Source organism: Globicephala melas, chromosome 16, assembly GCF_963455315.2.
Source record: "Globicephala melas chromosome 16, mGloMel1.2, whole genome shotgun sequence".
Lineage (NCBI taxonomy): Eukaryota > Metazoa > Chordata > Mammalia > Artiodactyla > Delphinidae > Globicephala > Globicephala melas.
In genome coordinates, this window is record NC_083329.1 from 58,681,974 (window position 1) to 58,709,575 (window position 27,602).

The window sequence follows — 27,602 nt, forward strand, 5'->3', positions numbered from 1 at the left end:
GGCCATGGGCTGAAAGGGCAGAGCTAAGTGGCTTGGCAGGCAGGGCTCTAAGATCGCAGCCGTGTTGTCAGGCCCAGCCCACAGATAACCTGCTGCGGGACAGACACCACTGATGGGGAAGAGAGACGAGTAATTCTCGTACAAGACTGATGGGCTGCTTTTTTTTTTCCCCCTGCAGGAAGATTTGTGATCCAGGCCTCACTTCCTTTGAGCCTGAGGCCCTCGGTAACCTCGTGGAAGGGATGGATTTCCATAAGTTTTACTTTGAGAATCGTGAGTGGGTTCGTGCTGCTGAGATACTCCTGCCTGCCCCTCACCCCCTTGCCTCTGTCTCCGCTCACCTTCTCCTCTTCCCAGTTGCCCGCTTTTCCCTTACTGGACCTGCCTGCCGCACCCTGGTCTATGTGCTTGCCCCCTTGGGCCCTGAGGATGGTCTTCAACTGGCACCTTCAAAGGGCCGCCTCCACAGCCCCGCCTGCCCCTCCATTCTGCAGCTGCCTCGTGGCAGTGCCAATGCCAGTTGCCATAATCAAGGCCACTGTATTTCTTTAAGCCTCGCCTTGTTCCAAGACGATTGGAAACCATGCGAGGTTAGGTTGAAATGATCTCAGCTCTGTGTCTGCAGGTTTCAGAGTAGAGGAAGTTAAAACCATGATAAGAATGTGCAAGCAAGTAACAGGGCGCTGTTGGTGATTGTGAGATCGGAAGTTGTGGCTAGGGTCCTCCTAGCCACGAGGGAGATAGGAGTCCTGGCTGGGAGCCAGGGGGGCAGGGTATATGCCCTGGACAGTTCCTGGAAGTCCCAGAGGATAAGAAGCTGATTCATCTCCTCCTCCCACCTTTCTTTCCAGTAAGACCGTCCCCCTTCTTATTTTTTTCTCATCTTTCCCACTTTATCCTGGGAAAGGATCCTGCCCTGGATTTTATTTTCTCACTATTTCTCTACTAACTGCCATCCTCTCCATGTCTTAGCTGGTTATAAACCCTAGGTTATCTAGGTAATTCTGTCAGCCAGAAGCAATTCCAGAATTTATAGAAGCTCTCCAAAAGGTCTCATGTAGCCCCTAATATTTGAATTGAAGTAAAATATGAATCTCAATAAAAGCAACACAATCCATAGTGTTTGCTGATAATGGCAACCCATCTTCTCTTGGTTTTCCCCCAGAGGACCTGGGAACCCTGGGAATATCCTGAGCTTGGTGCTTTGGTGACTTTTTTTTTTTTTTTTAACTTTGGATCTTTTTAAAATCAGAAATCAATTTTGAATATTTTAAGTTCTTGATTTTGCTCTATAACCCTAATTAGGGACAAGCCAACCCTTATGAAATCTAAACCCACCTATTAGGGTAGAAAGATCATCATAGGCTTTCGTTAAGATAGTCCTGAGTTCAAATGTTGTGTGATTTGGACAAATTACTTAACCTCCTTGAGCCTATTTCCTTATCTTATAAAGAAGAAAATAATATTGACCAAGGAGTATGGCTCATGCGTGTAAAACCCCTCAGCACAATGTCTGATTAAAACAGTAGCTGCTATTATCATTGTTCCACACCTTTCTCTTCCTTTTGAATAATCAAGACTAATCTGATGGGGTTTCCCAGCCTCTGGAAGGTGTATGGGGACTTGGAGACTCACAGAATGGTTACTGGAGAGAGGGTGAGACTTGGGAAGTGCAGGCTGGGAGGAAAATGCCAGTCCCCAGGCCTGACACCCTCCTACCTACCCCACCCTTCCCTGCCCCCTACAGTCCTGTCCAAGAACAGCAAGCCCATCCACACCACCATCCTGAACCCGCACGTCCACGTGATTGGAGAGGACGCGGCTTGCATCGCCTACATCCGCCTTACCCAGTACATCGATGGGCAGGGCCGGCCTCGCACCAGCCAGTCAGAGGAGACCCGGGTCTGGCACCGCCGGGATGGCAAGTGGCTCAATGTCCACTATCACTGTTCAGGGGCCCCTGCCGCACCGCTGCAGTGAGCTCAGCCACAGGTGCACCTGGTGGGGGGTTGGGGAGCGGCTGGGACAAGTGGGGTCAGAGGAGGAAGAAGAGGTTGAGAGGTGGCATTGGGGGAGGATACACGGGCCATCCCAGAAGAGTAGTGAAGGCTGGACAGTGTGGTGGTTGTAATAAGTCATGCTCTGAAGTCAGACAGACTTGGGTCTGGCTCCTTGACTCCAAATTGGGTGACCTTGGACAGGTTACTTCCCCTCCCTAAGCCTTATTTTCCTCAGCTGTCAATAAGGAAGAAGGAGGGACTTCCCTGGCGGTCCAGTGGTTAAGACTCCGCCCTTCCACTGCAGAGGGCTCGAGTTTGATCCCTGGTTAGGGAACTAAGATTCCACATGGCTGCAGTGCAGCCCAAAAAAAAAAAAAAAAGGAGCGGTGGCTACCTCCTTTGTTGTGGTGAGGATTAAATAATATACTTGTAAGTAAAGCACTTAGTAAGCAAATGTGAGGCAGTGTTATGTTTAAATACTAGCTTCTCCCCCATCCTCCACCCTCTCAGGCAGACTTGACCACGTATGTAGTGTGTTTAAGTCTCTGGAACTCCTCTGTGTGGGTATTGTCCTCTGTTCTGTTACCACGTCTGTTCTGTTTGACAGGGGCATAAGGAGATCCCAGCCGGAGGTCAAACCTTCGCAGCCAGTGGCTCTGGAGGGCCTGAGTGACAGCGGCAGTCCTGTTCGTTTGAGGTTTAAAACAATTAAATTACAAAGCGGCAGCAGCCAATGCACGCCCCTGCATGCAGCCCTCCCGCCCGCCCTTCGTGTCTGTCTCTGCTGTACCGAGGTGTTTTTTACATTTAAGAAAAGAAGATCGTTTAAAAAAAAAATGGGATCCATACCGTGATGCGTTTTAAAACCACCAGTAGCCCTTGGGCTAGCAAGAAGGCAGGAGTTTGTGTGATGCCCATCCTGGCACAAGCAATGGGCTCACCTACCAGCCCTGAAGAGGTGAGCTTAGCCTCTGGCCTCCATGGACTCAGGGGACCAGGCAAGAACTCTGACAGAACTTTGGGGGCTGTGATGTGATTACAGCCCCTGAGGTGGCCTACCTGCCCCAGGTCTAGGAATGGACGTCTTCAGAATTTGTATACACGCCTAGAATGAGGCTGATGAAGAACATCATGGCCAACAGACCTACTTGGGAGAGAACGCGGAGCTCCCAGCCTGCTGTGGAGGCAGCTGAGAAACAGTGGGCTCAGGACTGAGAAGCAGGGCCCGGACATTGCTGTACTGTACCATTTAGTATAGACGGGAAGAGAATTGGTGCTGCAGAAGTGTGTCCGCTACAAAGCTGATGAGAAACCTCGTGTTAGTCTGACATGCACTCACTGACTCATCCATTTCTATAGGATGCACAATGCACGTGGGCCCTGCTATTGAGGCCCAATCCTTGCAGCTGGGAAGTGGGAGGGGTTGCCGCTTTGCTTTGTGTTTGTTTTCTTATAACTTAGCAAGGAGAGAGCCGGGCCTTGGTCTGGGCTCCCCCTGCTGCCTTTGGCAGTTCTGTTTCCGTGCTGATTTGGATCATCTTTGTCTTGCCTTTTCATGCTGGTGGTCCCTGTGCTGACCCTCATCTGGACCTGGGCCCTCTGCCAAGTGCCCCTGTGGGATGGGAAGAGTGAGGCAGCGGGATTGAGTGATGGTTGTTTCTATGCATTCAGGCTGCCCTCGGGGCTGCCTCCCTTCTTCCTCTTCCCTTGCTGCACGCCCATCTCTTTTCCTGTCTTTGAGATTGACCTGACTACTCGGGCAAGAAGAGGTATCCTCTACAAAGAGACCTCCTTACTGACCAACTGAAGTATAGACTTAACTGCTGGACAATCTGCATGGGCATCACCCTGTCTCTCACCTGCATGTAGCCAAAAGAGATGTCCAGAGCCAAGGCTCCTACATTCATTGTCCCTCTCTGTGCTCAAGGAGTTCCATTCCAGGAGGGAAAAATTTATACTCTAAGCAGATAGCAGAGAAGATAATGGAGGAGCAATTGGTCATGGCCTTGGTTTCCCCCAAAACAACTGTGCAGACCTGTCTGCACAAATGTCTGCACTACTGGGGGATAGATGGGTGGGCCCCAGCTCCCTGGACTGCCTTAAGGAGTCACAGGAGCTGGGAGAAGAGGCAAAGCTACAGGTTTACCTTGGAGCCAGGTGAGAAGAGAGCAGACTCACAGGTGCTGGTGCTTGGATTTAGCCAGGCTCCGCTGAGCACCTCCTGCATGCCCCAGCCCCTGGGCCCTAACCCTTTTCTGCCCTGCAGCCTGCAGTACCAGCACGCAGACACCTTCACCACAGGGTTTGGTTTTGCTGGCTTGAAGACAAATGGTCTTAGAGTTCATTAAGACCCATAGCTTCATATGGCTGCTCCAGCCCCACTTCTTAGCATTCTTAATCCTCTTCTGGGGCTAATGTCAGCATCTATAGACAATAGACTTAAAAAAAAAATCACCTTTTAAACAGGAAATGAGAAGGCATTTGATGCAGAATTTTTGCATGATGACATAGAAATAATTTAAAAATAGTGTTTGTTCTGAATGTTGGTAGACCCTTCATAGCTTTGTTACAATGAAACCTTGAAGATATTTAATAAAATAACCTTTAAACACTCCATTGTGTTACTGCTGTTGGAGGCTTATGGCCGGAGGCTTAGATTTAACAGCCTGGGTTACAAGGCTTCAGGTGGAGAAGATGTACCTTCTCCCACCCCTTTTGGGCTCATTTTAGAATAAGACTTCTTCATAAACTCATCAGCCTCCAATTAGTCGCCCGGTCTGCTGAGGCGAGTTTGGAGCAGGGGGAAGAACTCGGGCCCTTAGCGGGTGAGCTCTGAGTCTCGCCCCGCCCCCGGGCCCCGCCCGCGTCCAGGACAGCCTTCCCGCCCCTCAGTGGGCCGGCCCGGCTCCCCCTCCGCCGGGCCGAGTGGAAGAGCCCACACCCTCGGCCCGCCCCGGCTCCGGGACCCTCGGCGCCGACGCTAGCCGGACCGTGCCACTGCGCGGGAAGGAGGGGGGCGCCTCTTGTCGGGGCGCTCGGAGCCCGCCGTCTATGAGGCTGCGGCTCGGCCGAGCGCTGCGGAACACCGTTCGGTGGCTCGGCACCTCGGCAGCGCGGCGGGCCGGCCCGGAGGCGGGGGTGACCCGAAGTGGGGCCGCGAGCGGCTGCGCGCCGCCTCCCCCCGCTGGGAGCGGTGGTTGGGCCCGGCTGCGGCAGAGCGTTCGCTCGGAGATGGCGGAGCCGCCGCGACGCAGCCCGAGGCCCCGAGAGCAGGGAAGCCGGGCAGCCCCGGGACGTGGCGGAGCCCGGGGACAGAGGGGACGCCGCCCAGTCCGCCGGGTGAGCCGCCCTTGAGGAGACCCCCCCCCGCTCAGAGTGTGGCCCCCAGCCACGGTCCCCGCAGTTCTCCCCTCACAGACTTCCCTCAGTGTGGCCACCGAAACCTCCCGCAGGGGCGTCCCCGGCCGCCCCTCGGGGCGGCCTGCGCTCCCCTCCCCCGTCCCTTCCGCAGGCCGCCCTGGCAGTGGCCTCATTCCCCTCGGCTCGTCCCCTCCGCACGGGGCTCCTCCTCCCCTCGGGGCTCCCCCCAGCCCGACGCCCGCCCCTATGTCCCCGCAGACTCCTCCACGCGCCCCTTGCCCCATCCCCTTTAATGCTCCACGCCCGACTCTCTCCATACCCACCTGTAAGCCCATGTTCCCACCAGCAGGGCCCTCCATCCGCGACCCCCGTGTGCCAGCCCCCCACGCCCGTGTCGCTGCTCGGTCCCCCTCCTCCCGCGGCATCTGCACTGCCGGTCTCCCAGCGCGGGGCCCACACCCCCGCCTTCCCCAGCACCCCCCTCTGTTGCTCTCCTCCTGCTGCGCCCGCACCTTTAGCCCCCTCCCCGCCGCGGTCCCGCTTCAGCATTTATCCTCCCACCCCAGTACTCCCTCATCACCCCTTCCCTGAATATTGCTGCTTCTTCTAGGTTCGAAGCTAAAATGCAGTGGTTAAGACCAGGGCTGGAGCCTGACAGGCCTGACGTTGAATCCCATTTCCTCCACTGACTGAGCTGTGTGATCCTGGGCAAGTTGCTAAGTTCTCTGGACCTCAAATTAGTCATATGTAAAATGGGAATATTAGTTACCTCTTAGGGCCGGTGTGAGCATTAGATATATGGAAAGCTCTTAGAAGAATGTCTGGCAAAGTGTAAGCCCTCAGTAAATGTTAACTCTTATTCTTAACCTCGGGGGTGATACACCCCCAGTATCGGCTTCACAGTGACTTCTTCTCACTACTGTGTTTGCCCCAAAAAGTTTCCTCAAATTCTTAGGATTCGTCCCTTCCCATCACCATTTTGATCCTTTCCCAGCTCTCTTTTCACGCCGATTAGTTTTACCCAGGCCAAAGCAGAACTGTTCTTAAGTTGTCTCTCTCAGTTCTGAAGGACCCCATCTCTGCTTAATCACCCGGAGATGTGTATGTGTGTGTGTGGGATGTGTGGTAGAGAGAGATCTCCAGCCACTGGCCTTACTTCGAGTGACTAAAGTGGGGAGAGTGACGGTAAAGCTTCTAGAAGTAGTCTATCTACTTAAGGAAAAAAGTCTCCGGAATTAGGTCTCCTTAAAACTATTTTCTGATCCGACTGTTCTTACTCCTTCTCTATAATTGATTGTGTACTACTTAAGCTCCTGTTGCTCTCTGTCATGCAGCCCCATTCAGTTCGCTCTGTTTTTGTAATAGGACTCAATTCCTCATGTCTCTCCAGGCTAGCTCAGGACCCTTCTGAGCTGTTCAGGGGTGAGAGTGTAGTACCACCTAGGCTAAGTTAGGAAAGAGAACTGGAGTGGATAAGGAGACAAACTCTGGACTCAGCTCTCTAGCTTTTCTTAGGTGCCAGTGATGTGGCCTGCTCTGGGGCTACATTGTTATCACCCCTCTTGACACTGGCACAAGTGAAATAAAGGGGAGGGATGGGTAATTTTTCACAAGCAATGGAAAAGAGAATCCCCAGGTTCTGGATTTGGAAGGTAGTAGAATGATTAGCTAACACCATTTCTCTTTCCTCTTGAATTTCCCCACCTCACTGCAAGTTCATTAGTGCTGTTAGCCTGTGGTGTTGGGTTTGATAGATGAGGAACATTAGCAGACACATGAGTTTCCTCTTATCTGATATTTTGTTGGAGCACGGGACTTCTGGGGCTTTCCGTCCCTTCTTCACAGGACGAACAGAGCTCCTGCTGGCTGACCAACTGCTCTGTCACGGGTTGGGAACTCCTTTCAGAGCAGGTTCATTTTCAGCCTCCTGGGCTGTTTGGCCTCTTGTCGATGGGAAATTTGTTCCCTTCCAGACCTTGGATATACTGCTTCAATTCTGAGCTTAGCTCAGGGGGGAGAATTTAGACAGTATTCTAAGAAAGGGAACAGGCTGTGAAGCTAAAGTATGAGACTCAGATTATGTTGTTTTTCTACAGGAGCTTTTTTTTTTCTGGAGAACAAACCATCCTGTGAGCAGGAGGTAAGAGAAATGGGGTGAAGAGGGGAATGGATTAATGACACAGTTTCAAGGAGAGAAGTAACCCATTGATTTCTGTCTTACAGGTAGTGAGGGCAGAGATTGTGAACTTTGCTGACCTCTGATGTGAGGAGCTCAGCCAGGACCAAAGGTGGAGCCTGGCTAGATTTGCATCCTGAAGCCATGGGCCAGTGGGCCATGGTGACCTGAGACCAATGGACTCTGTCCAGTTGCCCCCTGTGGCCCCTTCTACCTCCCCTATCCTATACTAAGGGGACTTGTTTTCCACCTTTTCAGGGAACTGACCCTGCAGGAATCCCTTTCCCCTCTTTTCATATCCTTCTACCCTCCCAAGAGAGCCTCAGCCTATAGAACTCCTACCTCCCATCCCCTAAGGTAGTCCCCATCCCTGCCTCACCTCCCCCGCCATGCTCAAGCTGTGGAAGGTGGTACGCCCAGCTCGGCAGCTGGAACTGCACCGCCTCATACTGCTGCTGATCGCTTTCAGTCTGGGCTCCATGGGCTTCTTGGCTTACTACGTATCCACCAGCCCCAAGGCCAAGGAACCATTGCCCCTGCCCTTGGGAGACTGCAGTAGTGGTGGGGCAGCTGGTCCTGGCCCTGTACGGCCTCCAGTCCCACCCCGGCCCCCCAGGCCGCCAGAGACAGCACGAACTGAACCCGTGGTCCTTGTGTTTGTGGAGAGTGCATACTCACAGCTGGGGCAGGAGATTGTGGCCATCTTGGAGTCCAGCCGTTTTCGTTATAGCACTGAGCTGGCACCTGGCCGAGGGGACATGCCCACACTGACTGATCATACCCGTGGCCGGTATGTCTTGGTCATCTATGAGAACCTGCTCAAGTATGTCAACCTGGATGCCTGGAGTCGGGAACTGCTTGACCGGTACTGTGTGGAGTATGGTGTGGGCATCATTGGCTTTTTCCGAGCCCATGAGCATAGCTTACTGAGTGCCCAGCTCAAGGGCTTTCCCCTTTTTCTACATTCAAACTTGGGGCTCCAGGACTACCAAGTGAATCCTTCTGCCCCACTACTGCATCTCACACGCCCCAGCCGCCTGGAGCCGGGTCCACTGCCCGGTGATGACTGGACCATCTTCCAATCCAATCATAGCACATATGAACCAGTGCTTCTTGCCAGCCTTCGACCAGCTGAGCCCCCGGTGCCAGGACCCTTGCCTCGCCGGGCCCGGCTTCCCACTGTGGTACAGGACTTGGGGCTTCACGATGGCATCCAGCGGGTGCTCTTTGGCCATGGCCTCTCCTTCTGGCTTCACAAACTCGTTTTTGTTGATGCTGTTGCGTACCTCACTGGCAAGCGCCTCTGCTTGGACCTTGACCGTTACATCTTGGTAGACATCGATGACATCTTTGTGGGCAAGGAAGGAACCCGCATGAAGGTGGCTGATGTTGAGGTCAGTCTTTCTTTTTCCTGACTCATTTCTTTCCTTAGAAGCTGTTTCAAGCTCTGTCCTATCAGAGTCCCTTCCTTGATTCTGAGCTTGTCATAGGTACGCTCCCTACACTTTCTAGGTAAGAAGAATGCTACTTCTCATTTTTCTCCTTCTTAGTCTCCTGATTTCTCATGTCCCTGCTACTCTTCCCAGGCTCTGTTGACCACCCAGAACAAACTCAGGACCTTAGTCCCCAACTTCACCTTCAACTTGGGCTTCTCGGGCAAGTTCTATCATACTGGTGAGCTTATTCCCCTGCTCCTTCAGCGTATCAGTCTTAGTTTGTCTCTTCACTGTCCATCCTCCTGGGCAGACAGGTTGGAGAAAAGGGGCAAGGTTTGGGGTCAGAATGCTATGAGGGCCTAGCAGTGGGTATGAATTTAGGTTAGCATGGGCGGCTGGAGGGCAGGTTGGCAATCGGGAAAATAGTCTTAGGTGGGCAGAGGTCAGCAATGTTGTCCCAAGGATGGAAAGTGGTCAGTGTTGTTACAGAACAAAGGAGGGCACAGGGGCTGACCGGCTGTGGTCAGTGGTCAGTGTGTGGTCATAGGGACAGAGGAGGAGGATGCAGGGGACGACATGCTGCTGAAGCACCGCCAAGAGTTCTGGTGGTTCCCCCACATGTGGAGCCACATGCAGCCACACCTGTTCCACAATCGCTCCGTGCTGGCTGACCAGATGAGGCTCAACAAACAGTTTGCTCTGGTGAGACCCTTGGATCTCTTTCCCATACTTTCTCCCAAAGATGATGCTTCCTTCTCCACCTTACCCTAATGGGGTACCCTTTCCCCACCCTTTCCATTTTACTTTCTGTGGAGGCATCCCCACCCTCTTTACCCTCTACTCCCCAAACCTCACCAGGTCCTGGTGAGAGTCTCTGCCATTCCCAGGAGCATGGGATTCCCACGGATCTGGGGTACGCTGTGGCCCCCCACCACTCCGGCGTGTATCCCATCCACACACAGCTCTATGAGGCCTGGAAATCCGTGTGGGGCATCCAGGTGACCAGCACTGAGGAGTATCCCCATCTCCGCCCTGCCCGCTACCGCCGTGGCTTCATTCACAATGGCATTATGGTGAGGGACTCCCAATACGGACTTGAATCAAACTCCCACATTTGGACAGCCTCCAACCTGCATTGTCCAAGTTCATCCATATAAGGGGTAGAGAGATGAAAAGTCATATTGCACATAGCAAGAGCTTTGTTGCTGTAACTTCAGACTGAGTCCTCTACAAACCCAGGGAATCCTAATGCCTCAGGTCTTTTGTCCTTAATCTACTTCTCATTCTACCCTTCAAATCTCATCTGTCCCTGTTTGTTCTTTTCCCTTCAGGTGCTGCCACGGCAGACGTGTGGCCTCTTCACTCACACGATCTTCTATAATGAGTATCCCGGAGGCTCTCGTGAACTAGACCGGAGCATCCGAGGTGGAGAACTCTTTCTGACAGTGCTGCTTAATCCGGTAAGGTGCCGAGAGGAAGGGCTAGAAGATTGGACAGCCAAAGTGTTTGCATACTGAGACTTTTGCTCACCAAGCCCACTTCTGAAGTGGGGTAGGCTCTCCAAATCTGACATGCAGGCACCCCCTTTCAGATCAGCATCTTTATGACTCATCTGTCTAATTATGGAAATGATCGGCTGGGCCTGTACACCTTTGAGAGCCTGGTGCGCTTTCTCCAGTGCTGGACACGGCTGCGCCTACAGACCCTTCCTCCTGTCCCTCTCGCACGGAAGTACTTTGACCTCTTCCCTCAAGAGCGAAGCCCCCTTTGGCAGGTACAGGTGGAGCTCAGGCTGACCTAGAGATGTGATGGGGGTGGCCGTTGAGGAAAAGATTATCTGATTCTTGGCCTCACCTTCAGAATCCCTGTGATGACAAGAGGCACAAAGATATCTGGTCCAAGGAGAAAACCTGTGATCGGCTCCCCAAGTTCCTCATTGTGGGACCCCAGAAGACAGGTGAATCATCCTTAGGCAACTTCTGTTGCCTTGCCTTAAACCCAAAGAATTCTTTGGCCAAGGAACTCCCTTCTCATACCCACCCCTCATTAATCCAGTCCCTTGAGTGATTCTTAACCTGGTTATACATCAGAATCATCTGTTGAGTTTTTTTTGAAAGACCCACAAGTGATTCTGATGCACAATCAAGGCTGAGAACTACCATTTTAACCCTTCCCTGGGCCTCTCTCAGGCATTCCTTTTCTCGCTCTAGTTTGGCCAAACGGTATTTTACCACCCAGAGTGATTATTTTCTCACCTCTTTCAAGCTGATGTTGTTGAGGTGGATTCTCTCCCACAATGGCCTGGACTTTCTCTCTCATTTAGGGACCACAGCTATTCACTTCTTCCTGAGCCTCCACCCAGCTGTGACTAGCAGTTTCCCAAGCCCCAGCACCTTTGAGGAGATTCAGTTCTTCAGCAGCCCTAATTACCACAAGGGCATTGACTGGTGAGACCTGGAATGCTTCTCAGGACACTCCCTTCCCCTAAAATACCCCATTCCAGCTTCTCCCAGCACAGATGTCCGGCCCCTTCACTCTGCAAATTCTCTGCCTCTCCTCTCTACTACTTCCTAGGTACATGGATTTCTTCCCTGTCCCTTCTAATGCCAGCACTGATTTCCTGTTTGAAAAAAGTGCCACCTACTTTGACTCAGAGGTTGTACCACGTCGGGGGGCTGCCCTCCTGCCGCGAGCCAAGATCATCACTGTGCTCACCAACCCTGCTGACAGGGCCTACTCCTGGTACCAGGTGAGCCTGAAGCTAGGCACACATCAGAACTTAAGAGAGGTGGTGACTGCTAGAGAGACAGAAAGGAATGAGGGTAGGGAAACTAAGCTAGTGCCTTGGGGAGGGGTGCCTGTGCTGTCTGTTCACTAGACTAAGAGGAAGGGCAGAACAATGCTGTCAAATCACCAATTCCTTGCCTTCCTGTTCCTTGTCCGTCAGCATCAGCGAGCACATGGAGACCCAGTTGCTCTGAACTATACCTTCTACCAGGTGATTTCAGCCTCCTCCCATGCCCCTCTGGCACTTCGCTCCCTACAGGACCGTTGTCTTGTCCCTGGCTACTATTCCACCCATCTGCAACGCTGGCTGACATATTACCCCTCTGGACAGGTACAGTTCCCCGGTAGCCCACATGGGGGTCCCCTTCCCCTCCTTTTCCCTTCAGCCCAGAGGCTTCTAAGGAATACAGAGGGAACCACATCCCTGTCCCTTTAGTTGCTGATTGTGGATGGGCAAGAACTGCGTACCAACCCAGCTGCCTCAATGGAGAGCATCCAGAAGTTCCTGGGTATCACACCCTTTCTGAACTACACACGGACCCTCAGGTGGGAGAGCATGACCCAGGGGAGGATGACTCTGGGGGAAATGGGGAAGCAGGTTGACCGTGTCTGTTTGGAAGAGACATGGATTTACCCTGTCTTGCAAGGAGAGACATGTGTCCCTCTGGGCTGGGAGAGGTAGTGTACATTTATGAGGCTTGGATTTCTTTTCTGTCACCTAATGGCCTCTTCTTGTTGAGCAGGTTTGATGAAGATAAGGGATTCTGGTGCCAGGGACTTGAAGGTGGCAAGACTCGTTGTCTAGGCAAGAGCAAAGGCCGGAAGTACCCAGATATGGACACTGAGGTAAGCAAAGCCAGGGACAGGGTATCCCTTTCCACCTGTAAGATCTGATTTTGTCCACTCCTTACCATTTCTGACTTCATTTTTCTCCTGTTAGTCCCGCCTTTTCCTTACGGATTTTTTCCGGAACCATAATTTGGAGCTGTCGAAGCTGCTGAGCCGGCTTGGACAGCCAGTGCCCTCGTGGCTTCGGGAAGAACTGCAGCATTCCAGTCCGGGCTGATGTATCAGCCTCCCGTACCAGCAAAAGCCCCCTTCTTCCCTAAGGGGCAAGCCCAGAGCAGGGCCCACAAGGGGGATTAGAGTGGCCTGGCCCCTCCCCCTTCTACCTCAGTGGCCTCGAGGCCTGGGATGGCTAAGAAGGGAAGGGCATCCCTTTCCCATAGCTCTGGGGTCTAATAAAGGGGCTTCCCTTGATACCCCACAAGATGGTACTAGGCACCTTTGGCCCATGGTCTTGGATGGTGGGGGGGAAATGAGAGGGTCCAGGCAGGGTGAAGAGGAACGTATTAATCCAGTGCTTTCCCTCTTTATCCCCAGCAGTGTATCTTATCTGTAGTGGCCGTGGGAGGGACCCCTTACTGTGGGATCAACCTGTGGCCCGGCCTCTCTAATGTCATTCACATTGAATGGGGATGAGGTCAGACGGTGGCTCATAGAGCTGAATATGAGCCCTAGCTGTGGGCTAGAAATGAGTTTAATAAACATCCTTATTTTTGTGCTTTGTCTGCCTCACTGGAGTGGGAGAAACCTAGAATAAAAGCAAGTATCAAGATTTTCCTCTGCCCCAGTTCAAGGTTCATCCACACATGGAGGGAAAGAAGGGAAAGGCCCAGGCAGACGAGAGTAAAAAAGAAGTTTATATATTTATAAATGCCAAATAAATACCAGAGGCCACCCAACGCCCCCTCCCAGACAGGGCTGTCTCCCCCAACCCTAGGCTTCTAGGGTCTGAGACATCTTGGCCCCAAGAACAGCTGCCAGTCTGGGCTACCAGGGAACTGAGTGGGGATGATCTGTCCAGCCAAGATTCGTTCCCCCTTTGTGAGGGGTCCCCATAGCCACAGGCCTGTGTCCCTGTATAGGGCCCTAGGGGGGCCAGACTCAGGGGGAGAAGGTGGTCATCTCGAGTGAGACCCGCTGCCACAGCTCCTTGGTCTGTTTGCTGCGCTTGAGATTCTGCAGGATGTCGTTGAACTGCATCATGCCCATGGGTGTCAGGCAGAAGGCGCTGCGAGCACTGCGGATTGCGTTCACAAAGTCGTCGTAGTCGGCAGGGGTCAGGTGAATCAAGCGGTGGTGGATGTACTGGAAGACGTGGGGAGGATAAGCCACTAAGCACAGAACCAGGCCCCTCCGCCCTGGCATGCTGGGTGATCTGTTCCCTGCCTGCCCAGGAGGTGTTCCACCCTGCTCCATACTTCCTGGGTTATCACCTGCATGTATGCCTGCTGGCAGCGCTGCACCAGTTGGTGGAAGGCCGGGGCACGCAGGTGGTTGTGGGCATGAGCGGGGCTCAGCCGCTGCAGCGTCTCCATGACGATCTCCTGCAGCACAAACGGGCTCAGCACCCCCTTGGCTGCCCCCACACAGAACTGGTGCACGTAGTTCACTCCTGGGGGGCAGGGGGAGGGGCATGAGACGGGGGTGGCCACCTCTGCCCTAGGGACCCAACTTTAATCTCTCAGCTCTGGCCTGGCAGAGAGCCTCCCTCCACCCCAGGAGCTGAGGTAGCCCCCCGCCCCTCGCGCACGCACACATACCCGACCAAGGCCTCAACTCTGAGCAAGAGCTAGGAAGGAGGTCTGGGATGGGAAGGTGGGGGGAGCAGGTGAGGGCGGACAATGGTCCTGGGGAGGGGAGGTGTTACCCAGCTTTGCTGCCAGCCCCAGCAACCATTTGACATCATCAGTGTAGGGGGGGGAGCGGGAGAAGTTGTTGGGGTGATCATTGTGTGCCCGCCGACCCAGCATCTCCAGTGCCAGCATCCCTGGGAGAAAAGGGTGGGCACGTGGTGAGGGTGTGTCCTCCACCCTCTACCTCAGCCTCGTACCTGACCCCACGGTAAACCAATTAAGAGGTATGGTGGGGAGGGGTCATGGAAGAGTCTCTGGCTGCAGGTGGGGGCACAGGAAGGGCCCTCCTCTCACCGACACGGTAGGCGGCGTGCAGGTGGTGTAGGCTGTGCGGGTTGACAGGCTGACTGTGAGTCTCCTCCTCAGGTGGTGGAAAACCCCCGCTCACCAGAGGGCTGGGCTGTGTGGGCAGGGCAGGCAGTGAGGCACCCTGGATGGCCGGAAACGTGGAAGCTGGATGGACACTGCTCACTGAGGGTGGGATGAAAGCCACATGAGGAACTCAGAGCCCAGAGAGGGACAGAGAGGATTCCCTCCCCTCCTCCCCTGCCCGGTGTGCCTCCCCTCCATTCACCTGTTCCCTGTCCCCACAACTCACAGGCCACACTGGTGGGCAGTGGGAGCCCTGGCTCTGTGTGGTAGGGATGTACTGTGATGGGTGCCATGGAAGGGACGGGGAAAGACACAGCAGTGGCGGCAAGTGAGGGGGGAGTCACCGAGTAAGGGTACTGAGCCCCCAGGAATGCAGGATGCACACCCTCGAGGCGGGAAGAAAAAAAGGAAGATTCCAAATTATATTAGGATGTAGCTCTTCCCCGTTCATCCCACAGCTGGGTATCCTGCATTTCTTATCTTAGTTGGGCTGGGTCCCCCGACTCCCGCCACCTCACCAGGACTCTTGGACAGCCCTGTTATCCTCCCGGAGTACCCCACTCCAACCCCCCGTGAACTCCCAATGTGCTCCCACATGCCCAATCTCCAGTAGAACATTGCATACTCACCTGTGGGTATGCAGAGCTGGGCACAGGGAAGACGGCAGGCCGGGGCATATGAGGCATGGGGTGGGCGGGGTGAGCTGGGTGGGTGAGGTATTGAGGGCTGCAGGGCAGGTGGGGCTGTAGAGCAGTGTAGGGGTGCAGGCCAGGGGAATGACCATGCCCCAGTCCTGGACCCGGATATAAAGTGGACCCCACCGAGATGACTGGCACCACTGTGGCTGCTGTCACTGCTGCTGCCGCCGCCGCCACTGTAACCGGCTCAGTCCCTGGGACCCCCCTGCCCTCAGGCAGCCCCCGCCCAGCCTCCCCAGCTGCCCTGATCCCACTGGCACTACAGCTTGTAGCCCCTTCACGGGCTGTGGATGAGCCACCTGCTGTTTGCTCATATAGCCAGAACCACTGGTGAGCAACCTCAAACAACACTTCGGGGTATACGCCCCCACCCTTAGCCGCCTCTTCCACTGCCATGCAGGCCTTCTCCAACATCAGGTTATCCTGGAAGGGAGGGGCAAAGAGGGTTGAGGGGGAAGGGCTTTACTCAGGGACAGTTCTAGATGACATTCCAATGTCTCCCTCAGAGTTGGCTGGTTCCTGGGGAGGCATCTAAGGTCAGGGCCAGTGCCCAGAGTCAGTGTCAGAGCAGTGAGTGCTTCACACAATGAACAAATACTTGTTGACCAGTCCCAGTTCCAAACTAATTTAGCTACTCCCAGCCAAGTCCCATCATCTCCCTGAGGCTTCCCCTAAGGACTCCATCCCGGTGATCATCTTGGTCCCTAGACTATAGGCCACATCTCCTTACCTATGAAATACGAATAATCTGTTCTCAGAGTTGTAAGGTAAAGGATGTAATAGATGTGAAAGCACATTACTATGTCAAGTGTCACCATGAGAGGACCAACTGGATAGTTTGTGAACTCCAGGATATGGGAATCAGGAGCTGGACCCAACCTCCCTGCCCAGATGCCCCAAAGCAGGTCCGCAATTGCCTGTAAAAATACCTGCTCCTTGCACTGCACCAGGGCCCGCTGGATCTCATTGGGGTTCAACGCATGGGCATGAGGCAGGCAGCTTAGGGCTAGTTCCGCCGCTGCCCTCACCATATTGGAGTCTCGTGCCCGTGATGCCCTGTCAGCCAGGGATGCAACCTCAGGGGGTGTCAGGTGCCCATCCCAGCATTCTACCAGTATAGTCAGGGCTGCGCTGCCAATCTCCATTGCCTGGCCTTCAGGAAAAGGAGAGAAAAGCAGAGTGGGGTTAGCACGGGCAATGGGAATGGGAATGGCATCTCTCCTATCAGGTCAGTAACTCCACAAGGATATGACTTATCATCATCGATTAATCCCCTTCCCATACCCAAATCAAGATGCTGGATTTACCTGTAATCCAGGAAACGTGGGAAGAGTAAGTACGTGAGAGCCAGTTGGGAGAAACAAAGTTGTGCAGGCCAAGGGCATAAAGCCCAATCTCGAAGGCGCAAAGGTGCAGGTTACGGTGAGGACCCTGGTGGCCCCCTGAGGAAGATGGATGTGTGAAAATGGAAGTGCTGCTGTTGCCCCCTGCTTTGATCAGCACCGTCTTCGCCAGCTCGAAGTAGAAGTGTGCAGCTGCCTCTGACGGCTGATTGGGTACATGGGGGGCATGACTCTCAGGACGGCGGCCCTTGTACCTGAAGGGGCAATGGGGTAGGGACAGGGATTGGGGTTTCTCTGAGGTGGGTGTCCAGGTAGGTTGGAAAAGACCAGGGTAAGTGAGGATGCTGACGGAGACAACAGTTGGATTACACTAGGGATGTGGCTCTCGGGGTGGGCCAGGTCAGAAGACAAGGATGTTTTTTCCCACTGACCTGCCAACTTCAACTGTCTTCGCCCGGGCCCCTCCACTGGCACTGGCCCGGCGACTTCCACTGGAGGACGAGGAGCCAAGGGAGTCTGAGGAAGAGCTGCTAATACTGTCACTGTCCTGTCCTCGGCCCCAGGAGGTAGGGGCCCAGCCCCCTCGAAGTGGCCTCCGGCTTAAGGTTGGGGAGCTATCCGACGTTGTTTCAGGGGCACTGCTGTCAATGCTGGCCATGCCTAACCCCCCCAAGACAAGACAGTCTCAGAAGTCAGAAGCTCCAGAATTCAGACTCCAACCTTCAGGAATCTCCTTCCCTCCATGTCATCCCATGGGTTGTTACCTGTGTGCTTCTTCTTAGGCCGCCCTGGTGAGCCCCAGCCCCGTCCATTGTAGCCTCCACGGCTGCCAAGTGCCAAGCGGCTGGGGACCTTTCCCTCTGGTCTTGGGGTCAAAGCTGCCTCAGATGGGAGACCCTCACAGGGGGAATGTGGGGAACTCTCTGCGTAGGGAAGACAGGACATTGGGATGAGCCTGGGAAAGGGGGGCCCAACACAGCTCCATACCATACATCCCCCCTGCCCAGTGCCCCCACCTCACCAGGCACATTCTTCTCTGTGAAGCCCTCAGTGGGGCCTGGCCCAGCCCCTGCCACACTCCCTGGCTGAGCAGGCCCTGCAGAGCCTGAGGTCAGAGGTTGCAGGGCCCCTGGAGCAGATGGGCCCCCATGCTTTGAAGGAGACCTCTGGCTGGCTGTGGCCGGGCGGCTAGATGAGTAGAACGAACTCAGTGTCTGTGGTTTATGCGTCTGGCTCTCTCGGTCCAAGAGTTTGTCTAAGATCTGAAAGACAGAGAAGCGGTGACTGGATGCCCTTTATCTCCTGACTTCTATTACTTTTCTTTCTCCTTGAAACAGCTTAATACTTCCTCCTCAGGAAGACTTTCCCAGTTCTAACCACAGGAGAACCTGCTGGAAGACAGGGGCTGGCTTACATATCTTGGTATCCCCTATAACATTTACCACAGGACTAAGTATATTGATATTCAATATATATTGAAATAAATGAATGAATGAACGACTTTATGCCCCCAGTTTCTCTTCTTCCACCCCAAGCCCAAGCATTCCTATAAGAACCACTGGTCTCTCACGTTCTTTACGAGGTGTTCCCAAGATTCCCCCGGTATCTCCTGTAGGTAGAATAGCCCTTCCATTATACTAGAAACCCCTGAGAAAGGTGATAAAATTTGCTCTCTCTGCCTGTCGAAATCCCAGTACCTCAATCCCTTACCTTTTTGAGTTTGGCCTGGTCGTCTTTGTAAGTGATCATTAGTGCCAGGGCCAGGTCACCCTTCTCCCGACGTGTGCCTTCACATAGCAGGGGATGCTCCGCCTCACTCACTGTTGTCTTCATGCCTGTGAGAAAGAGGCGCTCATGGGGTTTGTGAGTGGCCATAACTTGAAAGACAGCCAAGGGTAAACAGGCCAGGGCTCCCCAGCCACTAGCATGTGAAGTAAGGAGTTCTCCTGGTCCAACCCACCTTCGCTATGGAAGGTGCCCACTGCCTAATACATCCGGCCTAAGCTCTGGTCTGCTTTTTAAGACCTTCATAATTTGGCCTTCTCTATCACCCCAACATATCCATCACTTCAGGGAAGTTGGGCTCCCCACTCATGAAGACTTGATTGCCCCTGTGTCTTTACTCACAGTGTTTTGTCCCCCTTCCTAGAACTTAACTCATCTTTTAACCCATATTCCATACTCTATCCCCTTCCTAAGGCCTTTCCCTAGAGTCCTGTTTTGCTGTCCTTATAACACCGAACATTCATAGTCCACGTTTTTGCCCTCAATTCTTCAGTCTCGTAGGCACTATGTGTCATGGCACATACACGTCACGCTGGCTTTCCCCTTACCATAGAGCCCCTTCAGAAGAGGGCTCATGTCTCATGCACTTCAAGGCCTGGGCCAGGCTTAGCTCACAGATGTGCTCAAGACACTGACAGACTCACCCAAGGCAGCAACTGCTGCTTCAAATCCCAGCTCCTCATCCCCAGGCATCTCGTTGTTCCAGTTGCGACTTGGGGGCCGGGAACCCGTGGGAGAAACCACTGGATAAAATTTGGGGTAAGTTAAGAAGACAGAAGTACCATGGGACAGAATGAAAAGGGAAGAAACCCAAGACACTCATCATTCCAGATCCTTCCATGAAGCTGCCCGATGCTTCTTACAGGCGATTCAGAGCCTTGGGGCTCTTGGTTTCTCTTTAGAGAAAGCTACCCCTGCCCCAGTTCCCCACTTTCTGTAGTGTCAGGCATCATACCTGGAGTACAGAGAACATCAAAGATGAAACTGGCCAACATGAGAGGCAAAACAGGCCGATAATCACAGAGTGTCCCCTCCCGAAGCTCCTCTGCCCGGCAGCGCACAGTACTCATCTCACTCGGACCCAGAGGAATCTTCTTGAGCAGGGTGGCCACCTCAGACTCCTGATATGCCAGCTTCACCTGAGGGGATAGGGAGGAACTAAGACCTCAATCACCCCAATGGAGATCACGGTGTGAGTCTCTGAGGAGATGGCAGTGCAAGATTCAGATAGAACTTCTGACCTCCAAGGCCTTGGTGGAAGCTGGGGGCCGCTGTAGCTCCAAGGCAAACATGCCCACTCGGAAGGCCAGGTTGTGGTGCTCTGGGCGCTCACTTAGCACTGTTAACAGGAAGGCCGCCTTGGTCAGGGTGTTGGTAGCCACCCAGGTCTGACGGCTTGTAGAAACCTTGTTCTTCTTGCCCTAAAGAGGGAAGCACAAGGAGGCAGGCAGATGAGTCTGACTCGCCTTGGTGGAGGGAGGAGACTCTAGCCTGGGGTGGGGCGTGGGAGAGGGTTATGGGTAACTGGAGAGGGAGGGGGGGTTCTCTCTCACCTTGGCAGGGGGCGGCTCTACCTTGAGGTCAGGTGGGTTGGCTAGCAAGTCCTGGGCAAGCTCCACGGTGAGGCGGGAGGCCTCACTGCTATAGCCGTGCGCATGCAAGGCCTCAGCACAGGCAAATAATATCTGGAAAGAGGACATGGGCACCAAACATGTTGCAGGACACCATACTCACTCATGCAGCAAATATCCCATGAGCACTTGCTATACACTGGGCCCTATGCTAGTCCTGGGTATACCACAGAGACTCACAGCCCATTAGAGAAACAGACACATAAACACACAAACAGGTGTGAAGCTGGCTACTACTGGGAAAGGTCCAGAGGGGAGCCGGATGAGCAGGATACCTCAATGGGACTTGGGGCAGAGGGGCAGTCTCAGGGAAGACCTCCTAGAGGACATGATCTCTAAGATCTCTGAGGCCTGAAGAAGAAACAGGGGCTAACCAGGTAAGATGAGGGAAGAATATTCCAGACAGAAAGGCCAATCCGTACAAAACTATGTATGTAAGAGAGAGCATGGCAAGCTACAGGAACGGCTCAACTGAGTGTAGTATAACTGACATAGTAGCTAGATGAGGCTGGAGAAGCAGACAAAGTTCAGAACAAGTGAAGCCTCATAGGTCATGCCAAGGACCTTCATCTTCACCCTAAGGGTAATGGGAAACCACTGAAGAGTTTTAAGCAGCAGAGTGACAAAATTATACATTCCAGGAAGATCAACATGGAGAGAAGAGAATGGACTGCAGGCAGCGAGTCCAGTTAGGAGCCTGCTGCAGGATTCTAACAGTCACACAACAGTCCTGTCACTCGCAACCAGAGGCAGGCGGTCCCTCTCCCAGCTATGGCTAAGAGGCACCCTCAGAGTCTCCTACAAGCCCCCTCACCTCCATGCGGCTCTCCTGTTCCAGTGGCTTCAGTCCTGCAAACAGGTCGTGTTCCTCCCCAGCCCCGCCCTCAGCCTTCTCTTCCTCGCCCCCAGCGCCATCCTGGGCATTCAGATAATACGCCTGGTAGTCATCCTCCTCCTCTCCAACCGCAGGGGCTGCCTCTTTGGTTTTAGGGAGCCCATTGCCACTCTCATCTGTGGAAGCGAGGTCGTCCCGGGTACAAAGCTCCCTGGGCAGTAGGCCAGGGGGGCCAGCAGAAGCTGTGGAAGGCTCAGGCCCTTCTGAGAAGTACACGCCACCATCTTCTTCATAAGTATCTGGAGGTTCAGGAAGGAAGGTAGAAGGGCCTCGGGAGCCACCAGGGTGAGGGCAGGGTGGTGGGCTCTCCGGGAATCCACCAAAGGTGCTGGCCTCTGCACCCAGGGCCAGGCTGCTATCATCCAGGCTCATCTCAGCCAGATCCGGCTCCAGGGAGCTGTCTTCACTGCTCAGCCGTCGCTTGCTCCCGCTGCCTGCTGAGCCCTTGCCCCCACTGCCAGCCCCCCCCAATGCTTTGGCTTTGCCCCCACCTGGACCCATCTTATGCAGAGCCTTATCTCCCCCCTCAGCCGAGAGGCGGCGGGGACCCCGCTGCGATGAGAGGACCCCCTCACCCAATCCCTTGCGCTTGGCCCCAGGCTCCTTGGGCCGCACAGCTGGCTCGGCAGGAAGAGGGCGGGGCCGCTCCCGGGATTCTTCCAGGCCCCCAGATCGGGAGGCACCTGGCCGAGGGGGCAGGGCTCGGGCCCAGCACAGGGCCAGCTTCCTGTCAGTGGCACTGTAGGTGACACCGGGAAGGGGGTAGGCCTCTTCCCAGTTGAAGTAGCAGGCCTCCACTGCCGGCCGGAAGCCAGGGAAGAGCCGCTCCAGGGTCTTCTTGTGCTGTCCCCGCTTCACGTTCTCAATCACCTTCAGCTGCCACTGGCGCAGCTGCACACACAGCTCCCGGCGCCTGTGGGAACAAAGTGGGGGCCAGGAGGGCTTGTGGGGCCTACACTGCGCCGAGCAGGGACAGGAGGAAACGGGGAGATGGTATTCCCCAGAAGCGGGGCACAGGGAAGGACCCCAGGAAGTGCTTCTTGAGCCAGCCCCATAGACATCACTCGAATACTCAGGGATTTGGGAAAGTGGGTTATTTAGAGGAGGGATGGAAGAAAGCCTCTCAGGAAAAGAACTCATAAATCACTGGAAACCCTAATGCTCAGCACCTCCCATTTCCCTAGGACTAGAAAAATGGTACGTGTGTCTATGTACAGGAGATGAGGGCTCGGTCTGTCCAGGGCTGGCCCCATCTCCCGGCGGTGGTGAGCCTCGGGGGAGACTCACCGCTGGGGGCTGAGCGCAGGGTCCAGCACAGCCAGCCTCCACAGTGTGACCATCTCGTCACACATGCTGGCGCATGCGTGGGCCGCCACCTCTGACTGCCCGTTGCTGCGGCCTGTGTGCCCACTGGCGCTGCTGTGTGAGGCTGAGGTGCGCACGCTGTACCACCAGCCTGTTATCTGGAAACAAAGAGGACTCTGAGATGAACCTAACAACTTAGAGGAAGACAGAGGAGCCCCACGCAGTGTCCCTGTCAGCAAGAGGGGAGTGCGGTTAAGGGAGGGAGAGGATGAGCCAGCACAGGCCTCCCCAGCTCTGCGGGATTACCTGTTCGTAGGTGAGGCACTGGTCGGTGAGGATTTCCAACAAGGGGGCAGCATTGCTGTCCCTCCGCTTGAACATCTCCCGCACGATGCTAAGCAAGTTCCAGACTCCCTCTGGCTCGCGGCCCCTCAGTGGGCGCAGCAGACATGCCCATTCAGCAGCAGCCGGAGGCTCCGTGGAAGACAGATACATGGAGTTCACATCACTGTGAAAGTCGCAGAGTGGAAAATGATGACCCTAAGATGGGGCTGAATAAAGCAGGTGAAAGAGCAACAGGACTTTGACACAAAAGGGGTCAAAATACAGAGTACAGGGGAAAAAGTATGACCCAGACAAAAATTCTTAATCGCCCTCTGCCTCAGTTTCCCAATCGCTGAAAGGAAGCAAAATAACTCCTGCTCTACCTAAGGACAGACCACTCTGTGACTACATAAAATTATCATCACCCACTGATTTCACTAGTAACATGTCGTGTGCGCCAGGCAGTGTACGAGTGAGGGGGGGAGTGGGAGAGGTATGCATTACTAAAACAAAGAAACTGGCCATGGCCCGAGGGATGCGCCCCTCCCACCACAGACACAGGCATGAAGAGATCCTGTTTACCTGAACACCACAGGGGAGGGGCCACAGAACTTGTGCAGTGTCTTCTTGATGTTGTCAGTGAGTGTTGATTCATCCAAATACCAAGTACTCTGATCGGAGGCAGACGGCCCTGCTGTGGGGTCTGAGGGTGACAGGCAGTCAGTCACCTAGAGGTAGGAGCCTGGATTCGCCTTTAGTAAGTGGCGCGCTGCACCCCCAAGCTTGCTTTCTTCCTGCTGCCCTTCTTTCTCACCACACTCACCCGGGGCTCCACATACTGTATTGATGGCTGTTGACTGGGAGGAGAGGAGTTCATCCAGGAGACGCTGGGCTGTGGGCAGGATCTGAGGGGGAAAGGGACACAAAGGCAGAAGTGACCCAAGGAGGCCTGGGCCTAACAGGAAGGCTGATATGCAGCCCTGGACTAGTCAGAGAGGGTGTGTCAACCTCCCTCACCTGCTGAGGGAGCTCACTGATGAGGTACTGAGCAAACTTCTGCAGCTGGTCCCTCTGCAGTCGAGACAGGGACTCTGACACTGGGGCCCGCAGGCAGACTGCAGAAGCCTGAAGGGAACACCGAGAGAAATGAAACAATCTGGGAAAAGGCTTGCTGACATCGGAGCTGGGGACAGAGAGGCAGAGTAGGAGAGGAGAGGGGGCTCACATTGTGGCCAGGCATGCAGCAGAGAAGGGGGGGTGGAGCGGAGAATAGGGCCAGGATAAATTGGGAGGGCCTCACGTTGTGGATGCGGAAGAGACAGAGTGCCACGACGTGGGTGCACCATTTGGCCCCAGCCCCACAGGTGCAGCTGCAGGAAGTGACCCGGCAGCGGTCAAACATCACAGCCACGTTGTAGGCCCCTTTGGGGGGGACCATCTGAGGTGGCACCACTGTAGCACTCAGGTGGAACCCTGGGGAGAAACACAGGTATGGTCAGGGAGAGCCACCAAGACACAGGTCTCTGCCCTTGACCCTGGCCCTGCAGTTCTTCAGACAACCTGCTCCAGCTTCTTGCAGTAGTTCCTTAATTCTTAACACAGGGGGTGGGAGGAGCAGGAAGTACCAATTGGTGAGGGGGCCCTTACCAATCTGCAGGGGGTCCTTCACAGCCCTCATGCGGAATAGCTGATCCCCTCGCTGGAACTCATCTGCACTGCCGTTGGCCAGGCAGGAATACAGTCTGGGAGTGAAGAAGAAGACATAGCCACAATGCAGCAAATACCCTTCCACAGACCCTGTCAGAGACCACCATGCCCCGGGCACTCCCCAGTGTCATATCGTGCTGGGGAAAATCCCAGGTACTCCCTGCCCCGGCTGCCTCCTTACCGCAGCCCCAAGTACGGTGCCCTTTGTTCCGTAGGAAGCCCAGCGCACGGTGTGGAACATCAGGACCCCACTCCCCACCGTCAGTCCTTTAGCCTCACCGAATATCCTCTTCATTCTCAGGGAAGCTCCAAAAAGCAATTCGGAGTTGGAGCTGCTCAGGCACCGGGGGGTAAACTTTCTCCACCACTTCAAATGGGATATGAAACGCCACCTGTTTTGCTGACAGCTCCACCAGTGGGATCACCAGTCCATCTTTGGAAACAAAGGTTGAGGTAAAGGGAAAGAGGAGGGGAAACAAAAAGGGCCATGATTACTTGGCACCGATGCCAATGCCACATCTTGATGCGCCCTCCCCCCTCCCCGCCTTCACTATGAAGGAAAGAGGACATCTGGATGAAAAACCAAGGGACCCTCCTGTGAGGATACACTAACCCTTAAGACTCCATCTGGGGAAGGGGAGCTAAGCAATCCCCAGCCTACAGCCTGCTAGAAGGTACCAGGGATATCCCAGAAACTCCTAGCCAAACAGGTGTGTCCCAGGATCCTAGCAAGTAATGAGTCTCACCTGGCTTGGCATCTAATTTCCCATATACCTAGCACTTGAGATTCACATTACATTGTGTATATATCTCCCCTGGCATTCGCTTCTCTAAGTGCTTTTTTTTACTGTCCCTTTCTTTTTTACTATCCCCCTTTTTTTTTTTTTACTATCCCTCTAAATGACTCCATGCTTCCATCTAAGGAGGGAAGATAGGCCAGAGCCCAGAAGAGTTGAGAGGGACCTCCAGAAGCAAGAGAGAGTCTGCACTTTCTTTGGCACACCTGAGCCCTGGCTTCCCACAGTGGATGCCCTGGGGTGTGGGTTGGGGGTGGAGAGGTTACCCCAAGGGAACCTGGCTGCCACTCCTGGACTCACCTGGAGTAAGATGGAGCTACCATTCAAAGTTTCCCACACTGTTTTAATCAAAAAGCAGTGAAACGCAACAGACTGCATATCTCACCAAATTGCTAGTCAGATTAAAAGACACATAGAAAATAATGGTGCTGAAAGGAACCTTTCTAAATAAAAAGTCAGTCTTCTTATTTTATAAATGAGCAACTGAAAAGGGGTAGGGTTGGCGGGGGAGGGGGGGAATGCCATGCTTTCCTAGATTTTAACCTGTTCATAAAGATACCAATATGTTGAAAATCTTCACCACCATCTTCAGTTACTTCCCTCAAAGTGAGGGAGCTCTAAGCCTACCCACACATGCAAATATGAAAGAAGCAAAGAGCCCATAGAAGACCCATAGCGAAACTACCTATGATGTGTGTGTGTACAGGGCATATGCTATCTCTCCAAATGAAGGTAAATATTACCACTCCTAAACAGTGACACATGTAAATTTCCCTCTGTCCCTAAGGGGTGCTGGAAATCTCTCCGGGGCCTTTTGAAAACAGGACCTTAGAATGTCCAGAGTAGAATCACAAATTAAACCCCTCAACTGGTGAAAAAAGTCCACTTCCAATGAAGCTCAAACTGTGCCTTGAAGAAGGCAAGAATGTGGTGAGTCCTGAGTCTGCGGGGCTTCTGTTATCACTCTCTTCTCCATCCTCTTTAACAAAAGCAAAATTCTTCACAGCACTCATCAGAAAGACCCAAGGATGAAAGAAACTCAAGTGAAAAGCAAGAAGAGTGTTTCACGAGACTCGAGAGTCAAGTACGCACACTCTTCCCCAGGCCCCAGATGAAGGAAATCTAAGGCTTTAGTACAGTGGTCCCAGGCTTGGCTTCTGACAGATGTTCAATATGGCCAGGAACCAAGTCTCTGATCTAAACCTATGTGACACCCCTCTCGTAGGCCAGTTCACCTCCACTTTGCTCTGGGTGGAATCCCTTCTTGGTGCAACGGGGATCAGAGATCATCACCTTGAATCAAGAAGCTCCCAATACACTTTGCAATGGGGTGACACACCTCAAGTGGTCACTTCTTCACAATCCACCCCCTACCCACATTCTTTTCTATTTTCTGGCCTGCCTCAGGCTGAACTCGGTAAGTACTCCCAAGTCAAAGAGGGAATTCCTCTCCTTTACCCCATCTCTTACGGCAAATGAACCACAGAAGATCTACTTTCTGTCTTTAATCCTATCCAACCCAGAATTTCCCAGCCATCACTCCAACACACACACACACACACACACACACACACACACACACACACGCAGGCAGGCAGGCAGGCAGGCAGGCAGGCAGGTGTGGAGAAGGCAGCCCCAGGAAGACCGGAAAAGCGAGTCCTGAACAGCTCCCGAGCAGGGACAGCTTGGGACAGCTCCCGAGCAGGGACAGCTCTCGAGCAAGGCCGGAGCAGGGCCTGCCCGCTCCCCTCCTTCCAGCTCACCCTCACCTCGCATTCTGGTACCGCCACTGCCACCTCCGCCACCGCCGCCAGTGGGGGAATTGGGCCCCGCTGACTGTTTGCGCCATCCCCGCCAGTTCTGGCAGAGGCTCTCGGCCTCGGAGATGAAAGAACAGAGCGAATCCTCCTCAAAGCGGTCCGAATCCTCGAAAGAGAAGCGCTCTCCGTCCTCCCACTCCGCGAACATCAGCTCCATGGGGCCCGCACCCCCCGGGGCCGGGTCCCCCCCCGCGGATCCGGGGCCTGGGCCGCCGGCCGGGGGCTGTGGGGAGGCCCGGGGCCTGAGGGGCGAGCCGGGGCTGGGGGTGGCCGGGGCGCTCAGGGCGGCCGTGCCGGGCGAGGATCTCAGGCCTGGGAGAGACACGGGACGGGGCCTTGCCCAACTGCGAGGTGTGAACGGGGATCGTGGCCAGTCTCCGAGATTCAAGGCCCGGACGAAGCGCTCGGAAGCCGGGGCCTCTTGGCGGCTGCGGCGCCGCCTCCCCCATCAGCTGATCTGAACTTCC

General features: G+C 54.3%; 3 protein-coding genes across 28 annotated transcripts in view; 2 read left to right on the forward strand and 1 right to left on the reverse strand.

The window, feature by feature from the left end:
- The window catches only part of CAMK2G (calcium/calmodulin dependent protein kinase II gamma), a 54,377-nt gene extending 49,763 nt beyond the window's left edge, over window positions 1–4,614 (forward strand). For all 18 annotated transcript variants that reach the window (XM_060286627.1, XM_030862661.3, XM_030862636.2 and 15 more), the window contains 3 exons: window positions 179–273; window positions 1,748–1,992; window positions 2,608–4,614. In XM_060286627.1, the coding sequence (XP_060142610.1) occupies window positions 179–273; window positions 1,748–1,980 (328 nt within the window). In that variant the 3' untranslated portion in view covers window positions 1,981–1,992; window positions 2,608–4,614. The remainder of the gene's footprint in view (window positions 1–178; window positions 274–1,747; window positions 1,993–2,607) is intronic.
- A 404-nt stretch (window positions 4,615–5,018) lies between these two features.
- Window positions 5,019–13,326, forward strand: NDST2 (N-deacetylase and N-sulfotransferase 2). 3 transcript variants are annotated; one of them, XM_070043946.1, is made up of 16 exons: window positions 5,019–5,339; window positions 5,971–6,068; window positions 7,457–7,500; window positions 7,584–8,930; window positions 9,123–9,210; window positions 9,520–9,674; window positions 9,860–10,045; window positions 10,304–10,432; window positions 10,564–10,746; window positions 10,833–10,929; window positions 11,296–11,419; window positions 11,547–11,721; window positions 11,920–12,090; window positions 12,196–12,305; window positions 12,503–12,605; window positions 12,700–13,326. In XM_070043946.1, the coding sequence occupies exons 4-16, from the start codon at window positions 7,926–7,928 to the stop codon at window positions 12,823–12,825; spliced, it is 2,652 nt and encodes an 883-aa protein (XP_069900047.1). In that variant the 5' UTR covers window positions 5,019–5,339; window positions 5,971–6,068; window positions 7,457–7,500; window positions 7,584–7,925; the 3' UTR covers window positions 12,826–13,326. The 3 variants fall into 3 exon arrangements, with proteins under 3 accessions (XP_069900047.1, XP_060142822.1, XP_069900048.1); XM_060286839.1 differs by having other exon boundaries at window positions 5,971–7,500; window positions 12,196–12,268; window positions 12,700–12,838; XM_070043947.1 differs by lacking the exon at window positions 9,860–10,045 and having other exon boundaries at window positions 5,971–7,500.
- A 115-nt stretch (window positions 13,327–13,441) lies between these two features.
- Window positions 13,442–27,576, reverse strand: ZSWIM8 (zinc finger SWIM-type containing 8). Of its 7 annotated transcripts, none has more exons than XM_030862620.2 (26): window positions 27,085–27,576; window positions 24,798–24,951; window positions 24,459–24,553; window positions 24,112–24,284; window positions 23,829–23,936; window positions 23,635–23,716; window positions 23,394–23,514; window positions 22,794–22,995; window positions 22,470–22,645; window positions 21,102–22,095; window positions 20,210–20,341; window positions 19,898–20,077; window positions 19,612–19,795; window positions 19,301–19,399; window positions 18,582–18,706; window positions 17,893–18,133; window positions 17,636–17,794; window positions 17,303–17,531; window positions 16,836–17,125; window positions 16,458–16,681; window positions 15,460–15,951; window positions 15,033–15,216; window positions 14,753–14,929; window positions 14,473–14,592; window positions 14,039–14,149; window positions 13,442–13,910 (listed from the first exon to the last, which is right to left on the reverse strand). In XM_030862620.2, exons 1-26 carry the CDS (start codon window positions 27,290–27,292, stop codon window positions 13,462–13,464), a joined length of 5,709 nt encoding a protein of 1,902 aa, XP_030718480.1. In that variant the 5' UTR covers window positions 27,293–27,576; the 3' UTR covers window positions 13,442–13,461. The 7 variants fall into 7 exon arrangements, with proteins under 7 accessions (XP_030718480.1, XP_060142820.1, XP_030718481.1 ...); XM_060286837.1 differs by having other exon boundaries at window positions 24,037–24,284; XM_030862621.2 differs by having other exon boundaries at window positions 15,057–15,216; window positions 27,085–27,398.
- Between the last annotated feature and the right edge of the window lie 26 nt (window positions 27,577–27,602).